This window comes from Larus michahellis, chromosome 16 (genome assembly GCF_964199755.1).
Source record: "Larus michahellis chromosome 16, bLarMic1.1, whole genome shotgun sequence".
Classification (NCBI taxonomy): Eukaryota; Metazoa; Chordata; class Aves; order Charadriiformes; family Laridae; genus Larus; species Larus michahellis.
In genome coordinates this window covers 6,481,657-6,501,800 of record NC_133911.1, presented here as the reverse complement: position 1 = coordinate 6,501,800, position 20,144 = coordinate 6,481,657, and the positions used below count along the sequence as shown (strand labels likewise).

Genomic DNA, 20,144 nt, shown 5'->3' with positions numbered 1-20,144 from the left:
TGTCTCTTCATTTCCTTCTTAATCTAACCAAATTGCGAGGCAGAGAAAGAGAGCTTGCGTGGGGTACAGCACAGTCTTGTCAAAGGGTTTAGTCACTGTGAGATGAAAGGCATCCAAATCCAGCCTCCTCCTCAGAACAGAACTACAACAGATCTTTACGATCAGCTCACACTGATCGTAACTCTAGCACTCTTCAGCTGCGCTATGGCAATAGGAGAACGGACATTGCTGGAAGGATGTGCAGCAGTTAGGGGCGTCAGCTAGGACAGAGCTATCACCAGAAGGAATCCACATGACACCAGCCCCATGGCTTACAGTCAGCCCTACAGGGCTGAAAACCAAGGACACCTCACCAACCTGCTGGGGAAAGGGCAGCGTCACCCTCAGCTGAGCTCTGTCCTTGTGCCATCCTCCTCCCTGCAGTGTACCCTTGGTGCTCTCCCTCTCTGCTCTGAGCTGCTTTCTAATGGAGCCTCATGTCCCCAACACCTCCTACCCCACACCCTGGGATGCTGGGGAAATGTGCCAATTTCCCAACCCTAAAACCAGTCACCATATGCTTTTTATAAGAATCTGCTGCCCTGTTAAAAGATTCCCAGCAGGGTTTTTACTAGGCAAATGGCCAGCTGAGCATGGGCAATGCCTGGGTCTTGACTATGCATCGCTGGGCTATAAAGCCTAAAGTTCATATTAATCGTGCCAGGGTGATGATACTGAGATACCACAAGCAAACAAACAACTGAGCTTTACAGTTTCAACAACGATGAGCTGAGTTTGACATTTTACGCTCCATTTGCTTCGGCAGGACTGCGAGATGGATAATGGAGGGCAGAATTTGGCTTTGAAAATACAACAGACACAGTGACAATCAGCCATTTTATCCCACCTACGTAATTCTATACATATGGCACGAAACAGTGCACAGAAATCTCCCTCTCTTAGAAAAGTGTTGCAAAGACTGAAGTCAGGACCCTACATCTCATTTATCTGCTGTGTAATACAGAAGAAGGAAAATGAGCAAAGCAGTAAAAGAAAGGAGTATCTCTGGGTCCAGGTTATTGAATACGGCCCTGGAATATTAGATTGTTTCACAGGGACAGGTCACTCAAAGCTAAATATTTCACACCTGTGACTGATACTGTGTTCCTCGGTTTCTTGCTGCTGGGTTTGTGCCCCAAGGGTTGTTTTACAGATGCACTGAGCTCTCAGACAAAACGCAGACCGAGCGACAGAGTGGTTTTGCACAGAGACAGCACTAGAGAATACTTAGCGGGTAGGGAGGGTGAAAGGACAGAAACAAAAAATAAAACAATAACATATCCTAGTTATCTTAAATTGGACAGTCAGTATTAATAAATAATTCTGGTTTATCTTTTCCCACTTTCTCAGTTTACAAAATGAAGTTACACCCTGGTGCAGACAAACACATACACACCCAAGAGCAGCAGGAAGAGAATACCTGTAACTAATCAGTGCATTATACAGATATTGCAATATGGAGTCTTAATTTAAAAAAAAACAACAACAAAAACCAAACAAACTATCAGGATCTCAGTTCTTTCTCAAGCACAATTTGAACTGCACAAAATAAGAATGTGTTGTGGCACACAATAATATAAAAAATTAGTACTGCCTCCATGTACTGAAAAAAGAAAACATTGGGGAAAAATAGGGAGTGCTCTTATAATAAAGGACTTCATCAGAACACACGCAGAGTTGGGCTGACTTCAGGCTGTATTAGGAAAAAGTAGCATTTGAGCTTGACTTCACAACCTTGAGAATGTCCTTTCTAGTATAATTTTGGTAGCGGATCATGTGAACAGTGTGTTCACATGTTTGTACACAAACACCATGTTAAGACATTTAAGACGTGAGAAATATTTTATCGTTCTATTATTATTTAGCAAATGTACTCAGGAGATTCTTTCAAGATCTATATTTGTATTAAAAGTCAACACATTATTACTAGACCGACATATTCAACTTCCTCATATATTCATTCTTGTTTCAATTTAGATTAACAACAAACATTAAGAAAATGCAGGGTAAGCAATACGCTTCATGATTTAGAACTCTCCTGCAGTTCTGTAAAAAGATTAATTTTTAGTTGCACTATAAACACAAAGACAATGCGGGAAGGGGAATTTGCAGCAAAGCTGCATTTGCGTAATTTCTCATTTAAGCTAAAAACTGCCAACTAATCTTGAAAACTTCAGCTCTCAAAGAAACAAATAAATACTTTTTAATATATTAAACTAAATGTTGCATTTTAACCCCTCCCAAAACACACATACACACAAATTCATTCTTCCTTGGGGCCAGATTCTGATACCTTTGCTGAATAACACCGAAAGCAATCTATCTAAAGTCCTCGCCGAGCAAGTTGCTTTCTTGTATGACGGTACGAGAAGATTACTCCTGAATCTGACCGTCTCTTCTTCAAATTTATTAATGTAGGGTCAAGCCTTACCATCGATGTTTAAAGAAATCCCATTGATTTAAACGTTTGGCAGTTAATAAAGACTAGTGTTTTTCAATAGTGCCGAAGTCAGTTGTCGTGGGGGGCTGGAGGTGCTCGGTCTCCCTGCAGTCAGTCTAGAAGTTATCGTCTGTATTGAGGTGCAGATCAGGGTGTCTCTGTTGTTGGCAACGTACAAATACAAAGTCTCAATGGTGATATCACCTCAACAGCAATGGGAAAAGAGAAGTGGCCCAAACCTGGGATTTTCAGCACACTCCGTGGTATGCGGTGGCTGTGCATATTCCATATATAGAAGGAAATTGTGCACGATACTTTAGGTGTCCTAAAAGTAGATTTATCTTCAGCCTTTACTCTCCACCAAATACCCATCTGAAAAGCCTATAGTTTTCCCTGTAAAAGGGAATTTCCCTATGGAAAGCTTCTAACTGAGCGGAGTTCAGAGCGGTTTCAGGGTTGTTTCCCATCTCCGTAAATCTGACCATAGGGGTCTCTTGAAAGAAAATTGCTAAGAATTTCCAACTGGACTATGTAATCACAGCGCCTGGTATCAAGAGGAGGGGGAGTGACATGAAATCATTGACTTGTGACATACATTCCTCAGCAACAGCAGCTGCTGCCTAATGACAGCTAATAAAGGGAATCTTCCCTTGACAGAGCTGCATGCCTGCAGTGGGACTGGAATGTGCCCCAGATAAATCCACCGATAACCTAGGAAGCAGAGATCACACCCAAAGAGTATAAAAGACAAGCTTTGGAAGACAGAGGATAGGACAAGGAAGAGAGAGACCTGAAGAGACATCTCAGAAGAAACAGCTTGAACTTCCCTATTCCCAACGAACCCAGCGCCATGGACACTAAAGGCTCATTTTCCTGTGGCTTCCTCTTGCTGCTGCTCATCCAACTCCAGTCCAGCAGAGCCAACCCTATCTACAGCCTCAGCCCTGCCAAAGAACTGGCCAGCATGGAGGTGAGGACTCTTCTTTTGCAAGGTTAAACTTTTGGGGTGCTTAGCGGAATGCGAGGTTGTTGTTTTGCCTTTCTTTTGCACAATTGGATAGCCACATCAGCGATCGCATGCCGGGGGAACAAAGTCTCAGATCTTCACAGGGGTTCAAAGAAGCTCCATAGAGCAATATCTTCCAGTGCTGGCTTCACCTGAGCTCCTGGGTAGCAGTGGGAAACAAAATTCCAATGCTGTGGTGGTATGTCTGCTTTGGGGTTTTGGTTCTTTTTCTCTTAAACATCCACGTTCCTGGGACCAAACTCCCAGAGAGGGAACAAATCATCACAGTAGCTCTATAAGAACAAATAGAAAACTTTCAGGTGGGCTGCTGTTCAGCTGTTTAGCTTACTGTTTTAGCTCCCACTAAATGGCAGGAAGAGTGAAGCGGGATGGCCATACGGCTCTAGCTTTGTGGATTTAAGAGAACTGGCTGCATGTGGATGGGAGATGAGGAGGTAAAGCAGAGCACCCAAAGTCAAACTTTTAGGAAAGTTGCTAGAGGAATAGTATGATCATTTAGTACAACTCAACCAGAAAAGCTTCTAGAGCTATGAAATTACCACATGCATATTTTAACAAATGATAGAGAACATCCATTGTTGCAGCACAATACAAGCTTAAGACTCAGTCTTGCACGATGAAGTCTGAAAGCTCAAACACTTTTGTGGACTGGTACCAGTGATCAGCCTCTTGCAGCATCTGACCCTGAAAACAAACTCCCTAAGACGATTAAAACAGTGTCAGCCAAAGCTAAAACTGCCCCACGTCTGTAGGCTTTTCCTAGCATTCCAGCAGCTAGCTGAGAACTGTGGCTTCCAAATGCATTCACTGTCAAGCAAGCTGTAAGGCTCACTTCTCTCCACTCTGCTTCTAGAGATGAACAATTAGATTCCTCTAATTGGTTGAACTGGCCTCGAGGAGGTTATCTGATCCCTATTACACAAAGCTTTAAAAATTATAGACAATGGTACCCAGGAAGAAGTCACATAAGGACATAAATTTAGCATACAGGTATTTTCAGGGAGATGCATGTTACTTTAAGGAGCAACAATCCTGGAACTCCTGGAGCACAGACTAATGAAAACGCCAAGAGCTTCACCAAGTGACATTCAGTGAAATAGCCTGGGGTAACAAGCAAGCAGATGATCTTAGCAAAAAATAAATAAATTTTTAAAAAAAGAAGAGAAAGCCAACTGCTGGCAGGCAGCATTGCAGGCAACTTCTGAGAACATGGAAGTGACTATGGATTCAGAGGTACTTTGAGACAGTGTACCATCAGTTGGTTGAATAGTATCTCCCTGTGCAACTCAGAACCATGCTTTTTTCCTCCGCTAAGAGCTCTTCTAACCTTGCCAGTAACACACACTTCTGTGGCAAGCGGCTTCAATCAGCTCTCAGCTGGAGCTACCCATAGATGGAATGAATGTGAACAGGGATTTACTGCAGAGCTCACGTACCACCAGCAACCCTGGGATCCAACCTGACAGTCTCCCTAGGGGTGCCTATGGGACCACTGATGAATGCAGAGTTGGATGATGGGAAGAGCTAGCAAATGACCACAAAACTCTGAGTTTCATGAAATTAATCCTTCTCTTGTAGGCTCTGCTGGAGAGACTGGAGGATAAGTTTGCAATGATTGAAGCCCTGGAGTCCAATCCTGACCTGCAAGACCCCAAAACCCAGGAGGAGATCCCACCAGAGCTCATAGATGACAGCGACGACCAGAAGGCCGAACCCAGGCTAGCACCCAGCACCCCTCTGTCCTACAGGGACCCCTTCCTCAAGAGACTGAGGGGGCTGCAGATGCCCAGGATGATGAGAGATTCTGGCTGCTTTGGGAGGAGAATTGACAGAATCGGCTCCCTGAGTGGGATGGGTTGCAACGGTGAGTCCCGTCTAAGCCATTTCACTGAACAGAACAGACTACATCTGTGTCACGCGACAAGGGAGGAGCAGGTTCTCATTTAAGTCTTTAATAAGACACAGTTTGAGAAAGGAATTCATTTTAGTCTAATATTTAAGCTAGTATTGGTTTTTCTATTGATGTTTGTAGGTAAAAGCACTGCTGACAATGGTGCATGCACTGAGAGAGAAACACTTTCTAGTAACACTTATGTCATGTTTGGCTTGCAGGTTCCAGGAAGAATTAGGACAACCTCCCCATACCCTACTCTGAAGAATGCTTTACAGTACCTGTTCCTCCCAAGATGAAAGCCGGATGCTTTCTAAACTCTTCAACAGAAAGTTATTCCTATTTTTATTTATTTATTTATTTATTTATTCGATGTTTTTTAAAGAACATTTCTTACTCTAGCACCAAGAAACCATCTTTAAATAAAACTAACACGTTAGACATCTATGCTGGACCTCTCTCCTGTCTGTTGTATTAAAATTTCTTGTATTTTCCTAAAGTCAAAATCCTATGTTTTATTGGTACTCTGGTACCCACAAGGCTGGATCTTAATTACACAAGACTGCAAAAGTATGAACTCGATAAAAACAAAAATGAGTTTTTCACTAGAGTTTTTCCCTGTGCGCTAAGAAATTATAACAGATTAGCAGGAAAAAAAAGCTTGCTCAACATTGAAAAACCAACATGAGTCCTATAGACAGGGTTTCAGTAACAAGAGAGTCCTTTTGCTGGTACAGATTATTCAGTCAAGGGAATTGCCACTCCACTGCCACAAATCCCTCATGCAAGCAAAATTTACATGAAAAGAAATAAGAAAAATCATAACACTCCACAAGTTTGAAGATAACCAGAGGGAGGAAAGGGAATTCATTGTATATGCTTTCTAGCACTAACCAAATAAAAGTTACAAGCATCAATAGAAAGATACATCATTAACTGTGTCTTGTCTCACTCTGCATGTGGCTGAGGTGCTCATCCTCAACGTTTCTTGATGGATTCTCAAGGGGCTTGAATCCTATCACGGTATTTGTCATGTGAGGGCAGGTGGGATCACTCCAATTACAAAGCAGCTAGTACATACCGTTTATCACTTTCTGGGAATGGCCACTCATAAAGTTGTTCTAAACACGGTTACTGGGAACACTGCAAGTCTGTTAAAAGATTCATTTAAGCCTTCGTAGCTAGCATTCACAGCTATGATCTGAATTTGGCCCAAAGCACATTCTCCCCGCCTGCCCCGCCGAATAGGGTTATATTGCCGAGACCACATTCAGTTAGCACCCTGTGGACCAAACAGCTTGGATTCCCAAGTCAGCCACAGCAATGGCATTGAGCCCAGGCTCCACGCAATTGTCCTGTGATTGCACATACTGCTGGAAACTCTATTATTTTGAGCATCTAATTTTGCGCCTCATTCCCAGCATCCATTACTCAAGCACCCCGGAAAACTTGTTCAGTGCTTAAGAACACAGCAGCACCAGGACGGACTCAACTACAGAGGTCTAATTCTGACTTTGCTCATGCAAATGCACATAGGGAGAGGAACGATACTTGGCCAAGACAGGCTACAGGGAGGCAGATGTGCCAGAGCCATGGCAGTTGCTGACAACGGCTCTCAGGAACCATAGCTACAGTGAAACCGTAAGTTTGAGTGCTGAATGGCACACTGCTCCTGCACATGCCTCTTCACAGCTAGGGCTGCTGCACCACTTTAATAGGGCTTATGTCACACATCACATTGCTGATAAGCCGCCCTCCCAGTGACTCCCTGTACTGCTGACATGACCTCCGAGGCACCTGCGTGCTCCCTGCCACGCTGGGCCTTGTGATTCTTCCCTAGGGAAGAAGAGCAGAAGCCTACTCTGAGGGAATCATTTTGCTCCACTCTGATGGGAAACAACACCTAGGGCGATACAATCACATGTCAGACCCTCTCCTTCCAGCAGCACCAGCCAAAGATAAAATACTCTGGGCAATAGTGCCCAAATCGGTTTCCCTGGCAGGAGAACTGATTCCCAGGCCAAGACTCCCAGCAGCTACCATGAGACATCTCTGCAGTGAAAAGCTGAGCATTTACTCAGAGGCAGTTTCACAAGTCAAGGTGGTGTGAAGTCACCCTTTGTGGGGACAATGGGGCTTTGTCTTCTCAAACAGGCTTTCCAAACACACCCCTGCAGCCACCTGTTTCCCGCTGCAGCAAGACGGGAACACACAGGTGGATCCCTCCATACTGGCAACCGGCAACAGCCTGACTTCCCATGCACTGCTATTAAAGGAAAGTAAAAACAATCCTCATACTCTAACAGTAACAGTCCTTGCTGGAGCCGAATTTTACCCAGTCAAGCAAAACTTGCATAGACACATCAAGGCCCTGTAAATTGTCCCTCCCTGTCAGCCCCGCAAGGCACAAAACACTAATGAGTTCAGTGGAATGTGCTAAAAACCGCAAGAAGAGTTGGCGCTGCTTGACCCAAAGCCAGGTGGGTCCAGTATTAACAGCAAGCCAGTTCGCGGTGGAACAAGTCTGTATTGGCTTGCAGACAGTATGCTAATAGACCCTGCGGTCTGGGAGAACCTAATTGAGAGTAGGCAATCTAGGAAAAAGGCATCTCTCTGGCTGGATTTTTACTGCTACTCCCATAAACACACTGAGCTGTAAAGCTCCCCCAGGGAAATCTCACAGTCAGGCCAGAATAGGACTGCACACAGAAACGAGCACTTGGAAAAGCTGAATGAGAGAAACTTAGCACTGATCAGCTCTACAGATAAAGAGCATCACCCCCAAGGACAAGCAGAGCTACCACTGCTGCTGCTAGAGCTGGATGAGAGAGAGCAGGGAGCAGTCTTGGGAACAGCCAGACCCAAAGAAACACACAGATAAAAGCAGCCACAGCTTATGGAGAAAGCAAGGACATCTGAAAGCTAAACGTCTCTCTAGAGCTGCCTTGCTTGCTTACTAAAGAGGCTACAGAAAAACTGTGGCCAAGAGAGTGCATCTAGAAAACATGAAAGGCTCCACTAGAAACTTGCGTTCGGCGAGGCCGGGAATTTCAGCCTGTAGGTACAGAAATGAAGGATCCCAGAGTGAGCTAGCAAATTAATTCATTTATCATCTGTTTCACAGAACAGCCACACACACTGTGACCCATCAGTTCCAACAGCAAGTGCCACTAACGTTCTTCACCAAAGGTCAGCAGGCTGACCTTTACAGCAGGGGAACAAGAGCGGCACAAGCAGTTACCACAGCGTGGGATGCATTACACGTTCATGCTCTACTTTACTTTGGAACAGCTTGGACTTGTGTTCATGGCTCAAAGGCTAAAAGGACAGTCCTGTTGTCCCATATACACATCAGGTGCTAACTCGACAGCCTTTTATTTCTTCTTCTGCTGCTGTCACCGCAGTGGATTTGCACAGCTGCACATGCTATCCATGAAAGGACGCAGGTATTGCTTTTAACTAGGCCCTGCTCTCTTCCGGCTGTAGCCAGTTCTGCACAGACCCACAGCTAAACAGGAGCTAGATTCCTTCAGGTCTGTAGCGGATCTGTCTTTGGTGCCTGTAAATTTTGGAAACTAATCCTCCTAGAACTTTTTTGAGGAAAATACGGGACTGGACTAGAGGAGAAAAAAGCAGTACCAGGCTCTTGTGAGGGCATGAACTGAAGATTAACATATTCTAACTAAGTCCTCACACCTATCCAAGATACATCTCAAGCCCTCTACAGAAACTTACCCTAGGGGAAGGTAAAGTTGGTGACGTGTCAATAATAGCGCAGAGTTTTCCTTTAGGAACTGTGCTGTGAGTCAGCCCCAAGACAGGGAATCAGGGTAGCTTGTAATTGTAAACAATTCAGAAACAGTCTAACTGCAGGATGCCTTTGGGACAAAGCTATCACTGCAAAGTAAGAGCTGATGTCAAAAACAGCTAATGCAGGTTAGGTTCCAAGCAACTATTCAGCACTGAGCACGGGGCAGGGTCCTGAAATCCTGCCCTCCTGCATCCTGTCAGGCATCAGAGTGTATTGTAAACCTCAATCAACCCCCCACAACACAGCACCTAGCATGTATCCAAGTGCTGTCATGCTCATCGTGCAAAGGAAGAAACATCCCGACGAGATCAGAGAAGGACCAGGCTAAGACCCTCTGTCCAGCTCTAATGACATTTGCCACCTCCTGCAATGCCAGACTTCATACTCACTTCCTAATAGCTTCTGGCAGTAACCCTGACTGACAGTGCATAATTCAGCAGCTTTCTTTCATTTGAACTTTGAAATACAGTAATTACACTAGCATGCTTTATGCACACTGTAAGGCATGAACTTTATTTGGAAAAGTGGTTTGGTTGGCACGGGTTTTTTTTGCAAATTAGATTTGAGGGTTTCTTTCCCCCTCAGACACTGCACTATCCCTTTCCAGCTTCCCACTAGATGAAATGTTTCACTGAAATCCCAGTCTGCAAGCAAGAATGCCACGAGAAGCTGTCACCACTGCTTTGTTTCTCTAAGAAATCATATATGGAGTATAGGGCGCACATCCTCCGCTGCTGCAGGGAGGAGTAGAGCTGTGCCAATTTGCATAACAATCTGGCCATATCCAGCGTGCTTGATTCACTTTCACTGAAGCTTGGCCCCCAAAGGTCTTTGCTGATTGACACCTGCTTGATGAGTGTGTCCCAGTCATCCAAGGCAGCAATTCTTTACAGAGATAGCACGCTGGCGCCATGCCCAAAGACAGAAGCTACCAGCAGCATGGTCACACAGCTCAGAATTTAGCAGAAAGCTTGTTGACAACTCTGCGGTGTTGAGAACAGCCTCTCCCTGAGTCTCTCGCACGCTTACCCGGAGGTACAGCTCCCATTAGACAGTTGGCACCCAGTTGTCCAACACTTGTCTCAATTTTCACACCAAAGAAGGAAGAGTCCAGAGGCATTGCTGAGAGATAACGGAAGGGGGAACTTTTCTGGTGCTTTTCTCACACCTTTGAAGTGTGAAATATCTTGAAACAAATCAAGAACGTTCCTCACAGCGAGATGTCCCTGTGCTGTCATGCCTTGCTGGAGCTGAACCATTGCCACTCCAGTGACAGCTGCTATGGACAAATAACTTTAAAAGGGAATCTTCTGCTGGCTCCAATCCGCAATCATTTATCAGAGCAAGTGATAGAATGCAGTAGGCTTTGTTCTTTGAGTCTTATTCCTGCCATCATTGCAAATATAAAGAGAGGCAGTCTCAAGATCAGTCTTTCAGTGAGAAGGAAAACACCAGAGTGACACAAAAAGGCAGAAAGAAACCTCTTGTTCCTTACTGCTGGCAACAAGAAACTGCTGCTGCCTTTGGTCCTTTTCATTGATTACTTGTAATAGTTTGAGGCCAGCCTCCCATCATCCTATTTGAACAAAACAAAAGGAATTTCTACAACTGGACTTCCTAGTTCAAAGAATCCTGAGCACATCAGTTCCCCTCTCAACAGTACAACTTGCCCTTTGTAAACAGGTTATACCATGCCTATATTTTGTTTTCCTAACAGCAGATTCTATTGCTAAGTGATATACTTCCACAAAAAAAAGACCAAAAAAAAAAAAAAAAAGGCTTACAGTTGTAATCACAGTTTGTGGCCTTCCATGTGGGAAGGAAGGAAGGAAGGAAGGAGGATTTGTAAGACCTTCCCGTACTCTGAATATTCTCCTGAAAAACCAGCAGAATCCTGTATAAAAAAAAGAAGCTGGGGAAGTTCTAAGAAAACAGAAGATAGTGAGAAGGCAGCTAGGGTCAGGCCTGATATGCTGGAAATTGGGAAGAGAAAAAGAAGGATAAAATTGATGTGTGAAGTCAGCCACCCCACAGGGATATTCTGTAGTATCAAGGGGCTGCTGGGGGAGTCAGCAAGGCCCTCAGGGTTGTCCTGTCTTCTCTGTTAGAGTCATGAGTTCTTCATCACAGTATTGTTTTCTATGTTCATCTATTCAAACTGGTATCTCTGGGTTCCACTCTCCTGCTCCTAGATGCTTAAGAATCGCTACAACATGTGTTAAACACACATGGCCCATACAGCAGCTTGTGCTTTTATTTCTGCAGTTTTGTTACAGCACCCTGATTTGAAAAGCACATGCTGGTTACTTTTAAATAGTGATCTCAACGTCTAACCCTCACAAACTGATACCCCTCCCTTCCCAGACGGTGGTGGAACTCACTGCCATCTCACTCCAGCCACGAGGAGATTTTTTTTCACACAGTGCATTTGAAAAGCGCTGGCGGACGCTGAAGAGGCCGAGCGTGTCCCAGCGCCGCTGGAAGGCGGTTCAGCACCCTGGACAAGAAGAGCAGCCTCGTTCCCTCCTCACACCCGGCGCGGCCGCGGCTCGGCGCAGCCGCCCTCTGCTCCCTGCCGAGCCTGAGACAGACCTGGATGTGGCTGTACGCACGCTAAAGCGGGCAGCTTGCATCCTGCCAGCAAAGCAAAGCATTAGAAAATAATCTCACTGAACAGCACTAAATTCTTCTGCTAGATGCACATTTTACAGGTACAGGGGTCATGACACACAGGTCGATTTAATGAATCTATAAACTTTGGTAGAAAGGGATTTTAATCGACACGTGAAGTTGGTTGCTTTAAGCATAAAGGTATTATGCAGCTCTTCTACTAACCACTATTACCCATGATAAAATGCAAGACAAACCACCACTTCTAACTGGTTTTGATCCCTCCTCCTTCAGGCAAGAAACTTTATTGCTTTTATTGTCTGTAGTAGAAGTCACCTTGCATATAATCTTGACGCCCAAAGCAGCCCTACAGCTGACAGAGGCTCTTACCAAGCGTCTGGTACCTGCATGAGTCCAGCTGGCTGCTTTAGTAGGTTTGGCTGCGGGCAAGTTGCCATACCACCAATTGCCAAGCTGTGTCTGTGAGCATGGACAGACACAACCCTCCCACCCCCTTTTTTCAGGGTGGGAGGTGAGAAAGCAGACAAAAGACAAACAATCTATTTCCTTCTTTACTGTTATGCTAAAGTGGCAGGTGATGTACCTCAATTTTAGGACGGAAATGCTTCTCCCATTTCCTCCTACATCACTGCAGCAGCAGAGCTGAAGCAGAATTCCTCCCGCTCTTTTTTACTGATGACTCACTCTTCCACTCCGTTTCCTTGCTAGGAGCAGTGTTTAAGACCATCATGGCACTTCTTATTTAGCTCCCAAACCCAGATTTTCTGCTGTCCTCTCCTAACAGATGCCTTCATCTATTTCAGGCTCTCCCCGTCATTACATACACACCAATATAGATCGAGGGCAGGAGCCAGACGAGCTGCTGGCTGACTTCGTATTAGAGTGTATCAGAGAGCTCCTGTGTGCATCCTGCGCAACACAGCCACCTCATCCAGAGAAAAAGCACAAACATGGAAAGGTAGTGAGCTTTTGTGTCAGATATTTCTACTTGCTCACATTCTTGGCCTGTAAGCATGTGATGAAAGATCAAAAATTGTCATAAGTTCTTCTCTGTAAGGTAGACAGCAAGATAAAGCAGAAAAGATAGCCACAAACTAAGTAAAAGCTAAGGATGCAATGAAGATTTTTCACATCCCGGAAAGGCTACCTGTAAAACAAGAGGTGTTAACACTGCACTCTAAATGTCTTTCATTAACTTACTGGGAGAAAGGTGGAAAGCAAGAGTTCCCAGGTAAGAAAAGCAGCACTCGCCTCTAGCACAATGTGCACATTTCAGCTCCTTATCATACACATGATATTTCCCTCCTTTTAAACAGCCGTTGTGAGAGAACACGGGAGTGGTCGCAACCTAAAGGATTGCGCTAATTCTTTGCCCAGCCTCAGAGCACCTTCTGCACAAACTGTTCAATCCAGACAGCTCATAAATAGCAACTACTCATCTACCTCAAATCATGTTCTTGGATATTGCCATGTTCTACCGGTTTTATTATAATAAAGGGCAAAAATAAGACAACACTAGAAACACCAAAAGGCCTTGAAAGTGCTGAAGGAGACACACAAACATTTTACTCTCAGACATGTTACGGTTACATGAATACTTCCCAAGTGCCATAGTTCAAATAAAAATATATTCATACAAATTTAAAAAAAATACAATTTATATACACTGTGGAATTAGCTTACATAATTTCATAACAAAAAACAGTGCAAAAAACCAAATGGAAAGATAAGTCGCTACCATTGGAATGGCTCACAGTAAGTTAACAATTCAAAACTGCATAATTAACACTGCACAGGAAACCATGAGGCAGGGGAGAACGCCCCATACTACCCCCTAACTTTTGCCATCAATACTAATCCAGTTCTTGGTTACTATTCCTTTAGTGTTGCTCTGAGTAAAAGGTTACAGGCACCTACGTTAGAAGGAAGTTTCTTGGTAAATCACTAAACAGCGAGAGCCAGAGCAGAAGCAGTTAGTGTGCTGTAAGAAAGGAATTTAGTGGCCAAAGCGTGAGAACAAGACTGGTTCAACACAAGCCTCTTTGCATCAGTCCTTAGCAAAAGGGAAATGCTGCATCCCCAAACGACACGTGAACTTGTAATTCCCTTTCTGCAACCTACATAACAGTGATTGCACACTGTTGAGATCTCCCTTTAGAGCAGCTGACGGGGTCACCCACCATCCTCATTTAAAACTTATTTACTGAAAGAGTGAAAGGGGTGTGTTTTCCAGCTAAAACATTTGAATAAGACAGATGCACAGGCCGAGCAGACAGTGCTAACAGCTGGCTGAAGGCATGTGGCCTTCTCATGGGGAAGCGCGGTTGGTGCTCAGACAAACCTTGAGAAGATTTTTCAGCCTGTCTTGTCTGGATTGCCTAACTCCAGGCCTCAGTAGCGATGACAAGATATCCTGCAGCAAAACATACTGCTGCAGTTTGTGTAATGAAATAAAACAGGACATGTCCAGCTCAAACCAAACAATCTAAGGAGCCCTATTCACGTGCAGGCAGAGAAGGAACCTTCCACAAACCATCACTCAACATGAGCAAGAGGAAGAAGATTTGTCATGGAGAGACACAGGGCATTCTTGACAGATGCTCTGACAGTATGGGATTGCTAATTCCACATCAGAGTGATCTGAAATCCCATCCAAACAGGATTCCTGTGATTTCTAACTGCCCACAAGCACAAATCCTTCGAATGAAAGGTAGGTTAACAGAAGCATATTTCAGACCTACAGTCCAGCTTCAGGAAGTGCAAAAGGGTGCTGGAAGTTTTTTGGCATAGCTCAGTGCAAGATCAGAGCTCAGGGAACACAGGCATTTTAGAAATCATCTGCAGAGACTATTCAGAGAGAACAAACATCCTTACACTACTTACAGGGAAACAACTTGCAAGTCAAGAGCAGTAGCTGATGCCAATTTATATGCTCTAAGGAACATGCTGCACCTGTCCCAGCTAAAGAGGCTAGGTTGAAGGCGCAAGATGGATATTGGTTGGAGGAAAAAAACTTTGTTTTACTCTTGGACGTTTAGGAGCTTGCATGCCTTATTTGAAATGCATCTAGGATATTCATAAGCCAGCAAAACTATTTTAGTGGAGGAGACAAGAGCTGCTGCTGCAAGTTCCACAGTAAGAAAGGAAAAAGAATGAATATATTGCCGGTTTTTAGGTAAATCGCTTCCCAAGCAGCCCTGGAGAGAGGCCATAGTTAACAAAAGGTGCTGGGACACGCACAGCTTCCTTAGCAACAGCTGCCATTGCATGTACCACAGCCCACTCTTTCCTTTGTGGAAATTATATAAATCCATTCTTGAAAACAAAGACTTGCCCTTCCTCTCTTAATAAGGCAGCAGGTGGGAAAGAACACTAAGAGAAAAAACTGTCTCCAGATGTCAATGGAGAGAAATAAAAATTTAAAAGAAAAATAAAATCTAAGTGCTTACAAACAGCTTTGCAAAAACCAAATTTTTTGGTTTTTGGACCAAAAATTTTGGACCAAAAAGGACCAATTCTACCCTAAAACTTGGCCTCAGGAACCACTTGTAAGACAAAGTTTTCTCTCATCTGCTGGACAAAATTCAAGAGCCTCCCCTGACGCTGCTGTCTTTATTGTACGCACAGGCAGAGAATACATCTTTCCACCACCTATCTGAACTGCAAAGGCTTTATGAACATCTATGAGTTCCAGTGACTTAAAGAGCCCTACGTCAAGATCACGGCTAGTGCCCTGGGCACAAAACCTACTCCTAAGCCTAACTGTAGTAGGGCTCAAGCAGCCAGCAGTTTGCAGAGCAGTGCTCTGGACCAATCAGTGTTTTGACACATGTAAGGAAAGGCTTCAGGCTTAGTAAGGAAAATCTTCACCATAGATGAGCTCCTGAATTCAGAAAATACAATAATTTCCTTCTGGCACAACTCTCACGTAGCTAGCTCCTTATGGCAGACAACAGGTTAATCGGAGTGCTAAGAGGCTGTGTAGAAGCTTTTCTGGGATACATTCCCCATGTTACTTGGCCCAGTCTCTCGATGACAGAATGCTCTGTGCTTTATCAAGCCAATCAGCTCTGCAGACCCTGGAGGCACAATGCTGGCTTCCCACTGAGGGTTATCTGTATGCAAAACTCAGGAGGGCAGGTGCCTGCTGGAACAATACAGGTGCTGGCCAGGATGGTGCCTGCTAAAGCAGTGAACTGGCTGCAACTGGCTTCTAAGTGCTGATTTTCCCCTTACAGATATTCGGTAGTTGCAGTTGCAAACAGTATCCCAAGCATTTTTAGAGCACAGACAGCCCCACATATCACCCCTACAGCAGATCCTGTCTGTTAGTCACTAGCACCAAGTGTCCCTCCCGTATGGCAGCCTGAAGTTACACCAGCGCCTCTCATGACACAGAGATAATTCAACCAAGCCCTGAGACAGGGCATCAGTTCTATTTGCCTCCAGAAAGGAACACTTCACCATGCTCTGCAGATGTTGGGTTCCCTGGTCTCTCTGGAAACGTGTCCCAGGCTCTCACTGTTCAAGGACAAAGTGCCTACAAATGCCAAGAAATGCAGGAGTGTCAGGGTAGTGACAAAGTGTAGTGCCACAAAGTGCCTTAGAAGAGTCTCTTACAGGGAGATAATAGCAAGAGCTAAGAGGGAAAAGATCTCCCTTCTCTGAGATGCTTTGCAAATGCATTAAATATTTATAATCCCAAACAGTAACTGAACTGTTTTGAACTCCTGATTTGCTCAGCTGCTCTCAAAAGCCAGTTGCTGTCAAAAACATCACAGCAGGGACGCTTCCCCATGAAAGAAGGGGAGAAATTAGGAACAAATGAAGCCAGAGAGGAAAAACAGGTGTCCTGGTTTGAGGACAACATGGGCAAATGGGAGCACCCGCAAAGAGAGGTCTATTTCCAAAGAGTTGGATTCTTTAATGTCACTTTTGAGAAAAGCCATCCTCCAGGGCAGCTATTTGATAACTGCAGACTTCAGTATCTCCTCTCAGCCTTGACAGTGACCCCCTTCTCACAGAAGTAAGGCAACAGTTGCAGGAACAAGGGAGGAAGAGGAAAAAGGAGACATACAGGAGGACAGGGAAAAGATGCTGCAGTTCTCTGCACAGGCCACAGTGGAGCTAGATGGGGTTTTTTTCCAACCATTAAAAAAACAAAACAAAACAAAATAGGAGAACATAAAGTGTTAGGACAACATCTGTTTAAAGGACATAACTGGGGCACAGGAAAAGAAAAAACCTGGATCAAGAGTGGTCAAACCAAGTGCCTGAGACCAACCAACAGCTCTGGGCTCAGGCAGCTCCTCTAATTCTCTGGCTAGCAAGATGTTTTCCAGCTCCCCAGGCTTGATATGCATGTGAGAAGCCAAACGGCAAGTCTTGGGCCTTGTGGGGTCCAAGCAGATTGCGAGCGCGTGTGCAGGCTTGGAAGAGGGAGGTAGCCACACCGACAGTGGGGCAGGGTGGGCAGGGGCATCAAATGGTCTGATAGTGTTGTCTCAGTCTTGCCTGCAGAAATTCGTGGGTCAGGTTGTGCCGAGTGATTATCCCAACAATCTTAAAGAGGAAGAAAAGAGGAAAAAAGATACAAGTCAATATCACAGATGTGCCACTAAGAGACGTGCATGGTAGAGCTGTTCTTTCCAACCCCCAAAAAAGAGGGAACCTGCAAGCAGTTCTTGACCAATGCTGAATTAGAGTGGGTTCGAGCTCAAATCTCGACAAAGCAACACCCCTCCCTCCTCCAGCACTTATCTACAGGCAAGACGCTGCTTTAACTACACCCAAATGGACAGCTTAACTGCTGCTATTGTGTCCGGACACGGCAGTAATTACACTTGTCAAGGAAGGGAAATCCTGTCCATGTTAGACAGCATACGATTGTAACTAAATCCTTTGGAAAATGAAAACTGTAACTGGAAATAACAAAGCTGAGACATTTCTGGTATGCTACATGACATGACTGCAGATAGCTTGTATCAGATACATTGTAGGAAGCTCTAAAGACCAAAACAGAGAAAGGGTAAAGACTAGCTAAATGGGGACAGCACACTGGCCATTGCTAGCCAGCAGGTCACAAAAGGGACCCTCTCCCAGCTGCTGGGGAAACATTCAAATCACATGTGATGAAACACCTCAGTGATTTTACACATTAAAAGAGTTTAGAACTAGGCTGCTCTCTAGTACTGCAAGAGCATCTTGTACTAAGCATGGAATGAGTCAGCATCTCTTGTTTTCAACCAAAAGGCTCTGCAGAGTAGCTATTAGTAACCCCAAGAGGCAGAGAAAGCACTGCTGTGTTACAGGGACAGACCAGTTCAGGCCTAAGGAAAAAAGTTTCTCATTATGTTTGTAGGAAGTTACTGACACCTACTGACTATTCCTGAGCATTGTAGATGACAAAGAGTACACACAAAAGTACAGCAAATCAAGCACAAACCATTCAAAGACTCCTCTATTTTGCTGCTCCTACGAGTAGCAACAGAATGCAAGTTCCCTTCCAGCCGAAAAACCTCCTGCCCCAACACAGGAAATTCTGCTCTTGGCCTTGAATAAAGCTGTCAAAGAGGATGCCAAATTAGCGGCCTCTGATGAGCTCGAGGCCTCTCAACAGTTACAAGACAGTAAAAGCTTCCACTTGCTGCCAGCCTCAGACAGGAGAGAGGCTGCATGTCCTGCCCTTTGCAGGGAAAGCGGGAAGCAGGCTCGGACACAAAAGATCACAGTAAAGCTACACAAAGTCACAGTAACCAACAATGCTTCAGGGCCTTAAAGAAGATCACGTTCTGATCTCTTTAAGCATTTCTGTTTGATGTTAAAAGATATCTAAATTCTCCCAAAGTTGGAAAGCATTGCTCAGCCAAGACAAAATGGAGATAAGGACTCACCTCTCCAACTGCGTTCACAACAGGTAAGTGTCTGAGTCCCATTGTCCTGAACAGGTTGAAGACTTGCGACACATGAGTGTTTGGAGAGACAGCAAAGGGTGATGGGTTCATGTATGGGGTGACATCCTAAGAAAGAAAAACAATTATATTAATTACAAGAGGCATTTTCACTAACAAGCAATTTCTACAACTCCTCCAATGCACTGATCTCTGGACAGGGTATTAGACCGTGGGCATCCTCTATCTCTCCACAACTATGAAACTATTTCAGGAACCTCTATTTGTCACAGTTTGTTTGAACACTGCAACCCATGATCTTAAAAGCCCAATGCTGCAGAAAGCCTCTAAACAGGTTGAATGCAGGTCCATGAAAATAAGAGTGTATATTAAAAAAGCAGTTGGGCTTACACAGCTACCTTCCTGTCACAAAGACAATGACAGGCCTGCCACCGACTGAGCTGCCAGCACACAGAGTTACAAATAGATAGCAGCAGTTTGCCTGTTTGATTTCACTCAGGCAGGAGTCTAATCTAGAAGGAAGTTAAATCAGACAGACAACGTCTTGTTCTGAAAGTAAAGCACCTGTGTGCAATGTAACTTCATAGCAGGTACAAGGATTGATTTCCACGTGCAGACAAGGCTGACTGAATGCATGAGAAATACAGGATGTTGGGTACTGCACGCCAGGGTGGACTTAAACATGCTCCCAGCTTTTCTTAAAGGCTTGGGACTGTCCTAAACGTATATCAGGAAACACTGCCATACTGCAGTGCCTCTCTTACCACTATCATGCGAGGGTTCAGCAATGTGAGGTCCAGGTCATGGATATCTGGATAGCGGGGATAATCCTCTGACATCTCTGCATGGGACAGACGAGGCTGACTCGCACTCTGCAATTAGAACAAATCCCACTGAACCCATGCGTCACCATCCCAGACAGTACATGGGCTGCAAGCAGCACAGCAAACGATGCCTCCCAATCACTCACCCAGATCTCCTTCTCCACCCACGCCCATACATACAACTTCGCAGAAGTACCCCTAGCAGCTCATCTCAGAATGCAGCAGTGCAAGCCCAAACCTATCCAGGCATTTAGCTGAGAGAGCAACAGATCTGCTCTCCAACCTCTGACAGGTCTACACTCAACACTGGAGGGCAGCAACCAACCAGCCTTGTGAAAGATGGGCCTCAAAAACAAGTGCTCTTGCTGGTCTCAATGATACAGCTGACACTCCGGGTAAGATCTTGGCACAAAGCAGTAAAAGCGACACAGTATAAACTGCTGGTTGCTCTGTTTGTGTTTAGTATCTGCCTTCTGTTCGCCAGTTCTGATAGAATTGCACCTTTAAGCAACAAATGGGTCTGTTGGTTTATTTTTAAACAGTAGGTGTCCTCTTTTCCAGGGGGTGCTT

At 44.7% G+C, this 20,144-nt stretch overlaps 2 protein-coding genes across 3 annotated transcripts in view; one reads left to right on the top strand and one right to left on the bottom strand.

Moving 5' to 3' along the window:
- CLCN6 (chloride voltage-gated channel 6) overlaps positions 1-20,144 on the bottom strand; it is a 73,797-nt gene that overhangs the window by 41,064 nt on the left and 12,589 nt on the right. Inside the window, exons 21-23 of one of the 2 annotated variants that reach the window (XM_074560725.1) lie at positions 19,515-19,622; positions 18,733-18,858; positions 13,381-17,401 (exon numbers count right to left, since the gene is read on the bottom strand). In XM_074560725.1, the coding sequence (XP_074416826.1) occupies positions 17,321-17,401; positions 18,733-18,858; positions 19,515-19,622 (315 nt within the window). In that variant the 3' untranslated portion in view covers positions 13,381-17,320. Of the gene's footprint in view, positions 1-13,380; positions 17,402-18,732; positions 18,859-19,514; positions 19,623-20,144 lie in introns of those variants that run through there. The other variant, XR_012583974.1, reaches the window with a different exon arrangement.
- LOC141732186 (natriuretic peptides A) lies at positions 1,335-5,844 on the top strand. The gene is made up of 3 exons (XM_074560741.1): positions 1,335-3,449; positions 5,085-5,370; positions 5,619-5,844. Exons 1-3 carry the CDS (start codon positions 3,330-3,332, stop codon positions 5,633-5,635), a joined length of 423 nt encoding a protein of 140 aa, XP_074416842.1. The 5' UTR covers positions 1,335-3,329; the 3' UTR covers positions 5,636-5,844.

Excerpts from the sequence above, each read along its gene's own strand:
- LOC141732186 (XM_074560741.1), top strand. The coding sequence starts at position 3,330 with ATGGACACTAAAGGCTCATTTTCCTGTGGCTTCCTCTTGCTGCTGCTC. Across the intron at positions 3,450-5,084 it reads AAGAACTGGCCAGCATGGAG|GCTCTGCTGGAGAGACTGGA; the intron begins GTGAGGACTCTT and ends CTTCTCTTGTAG.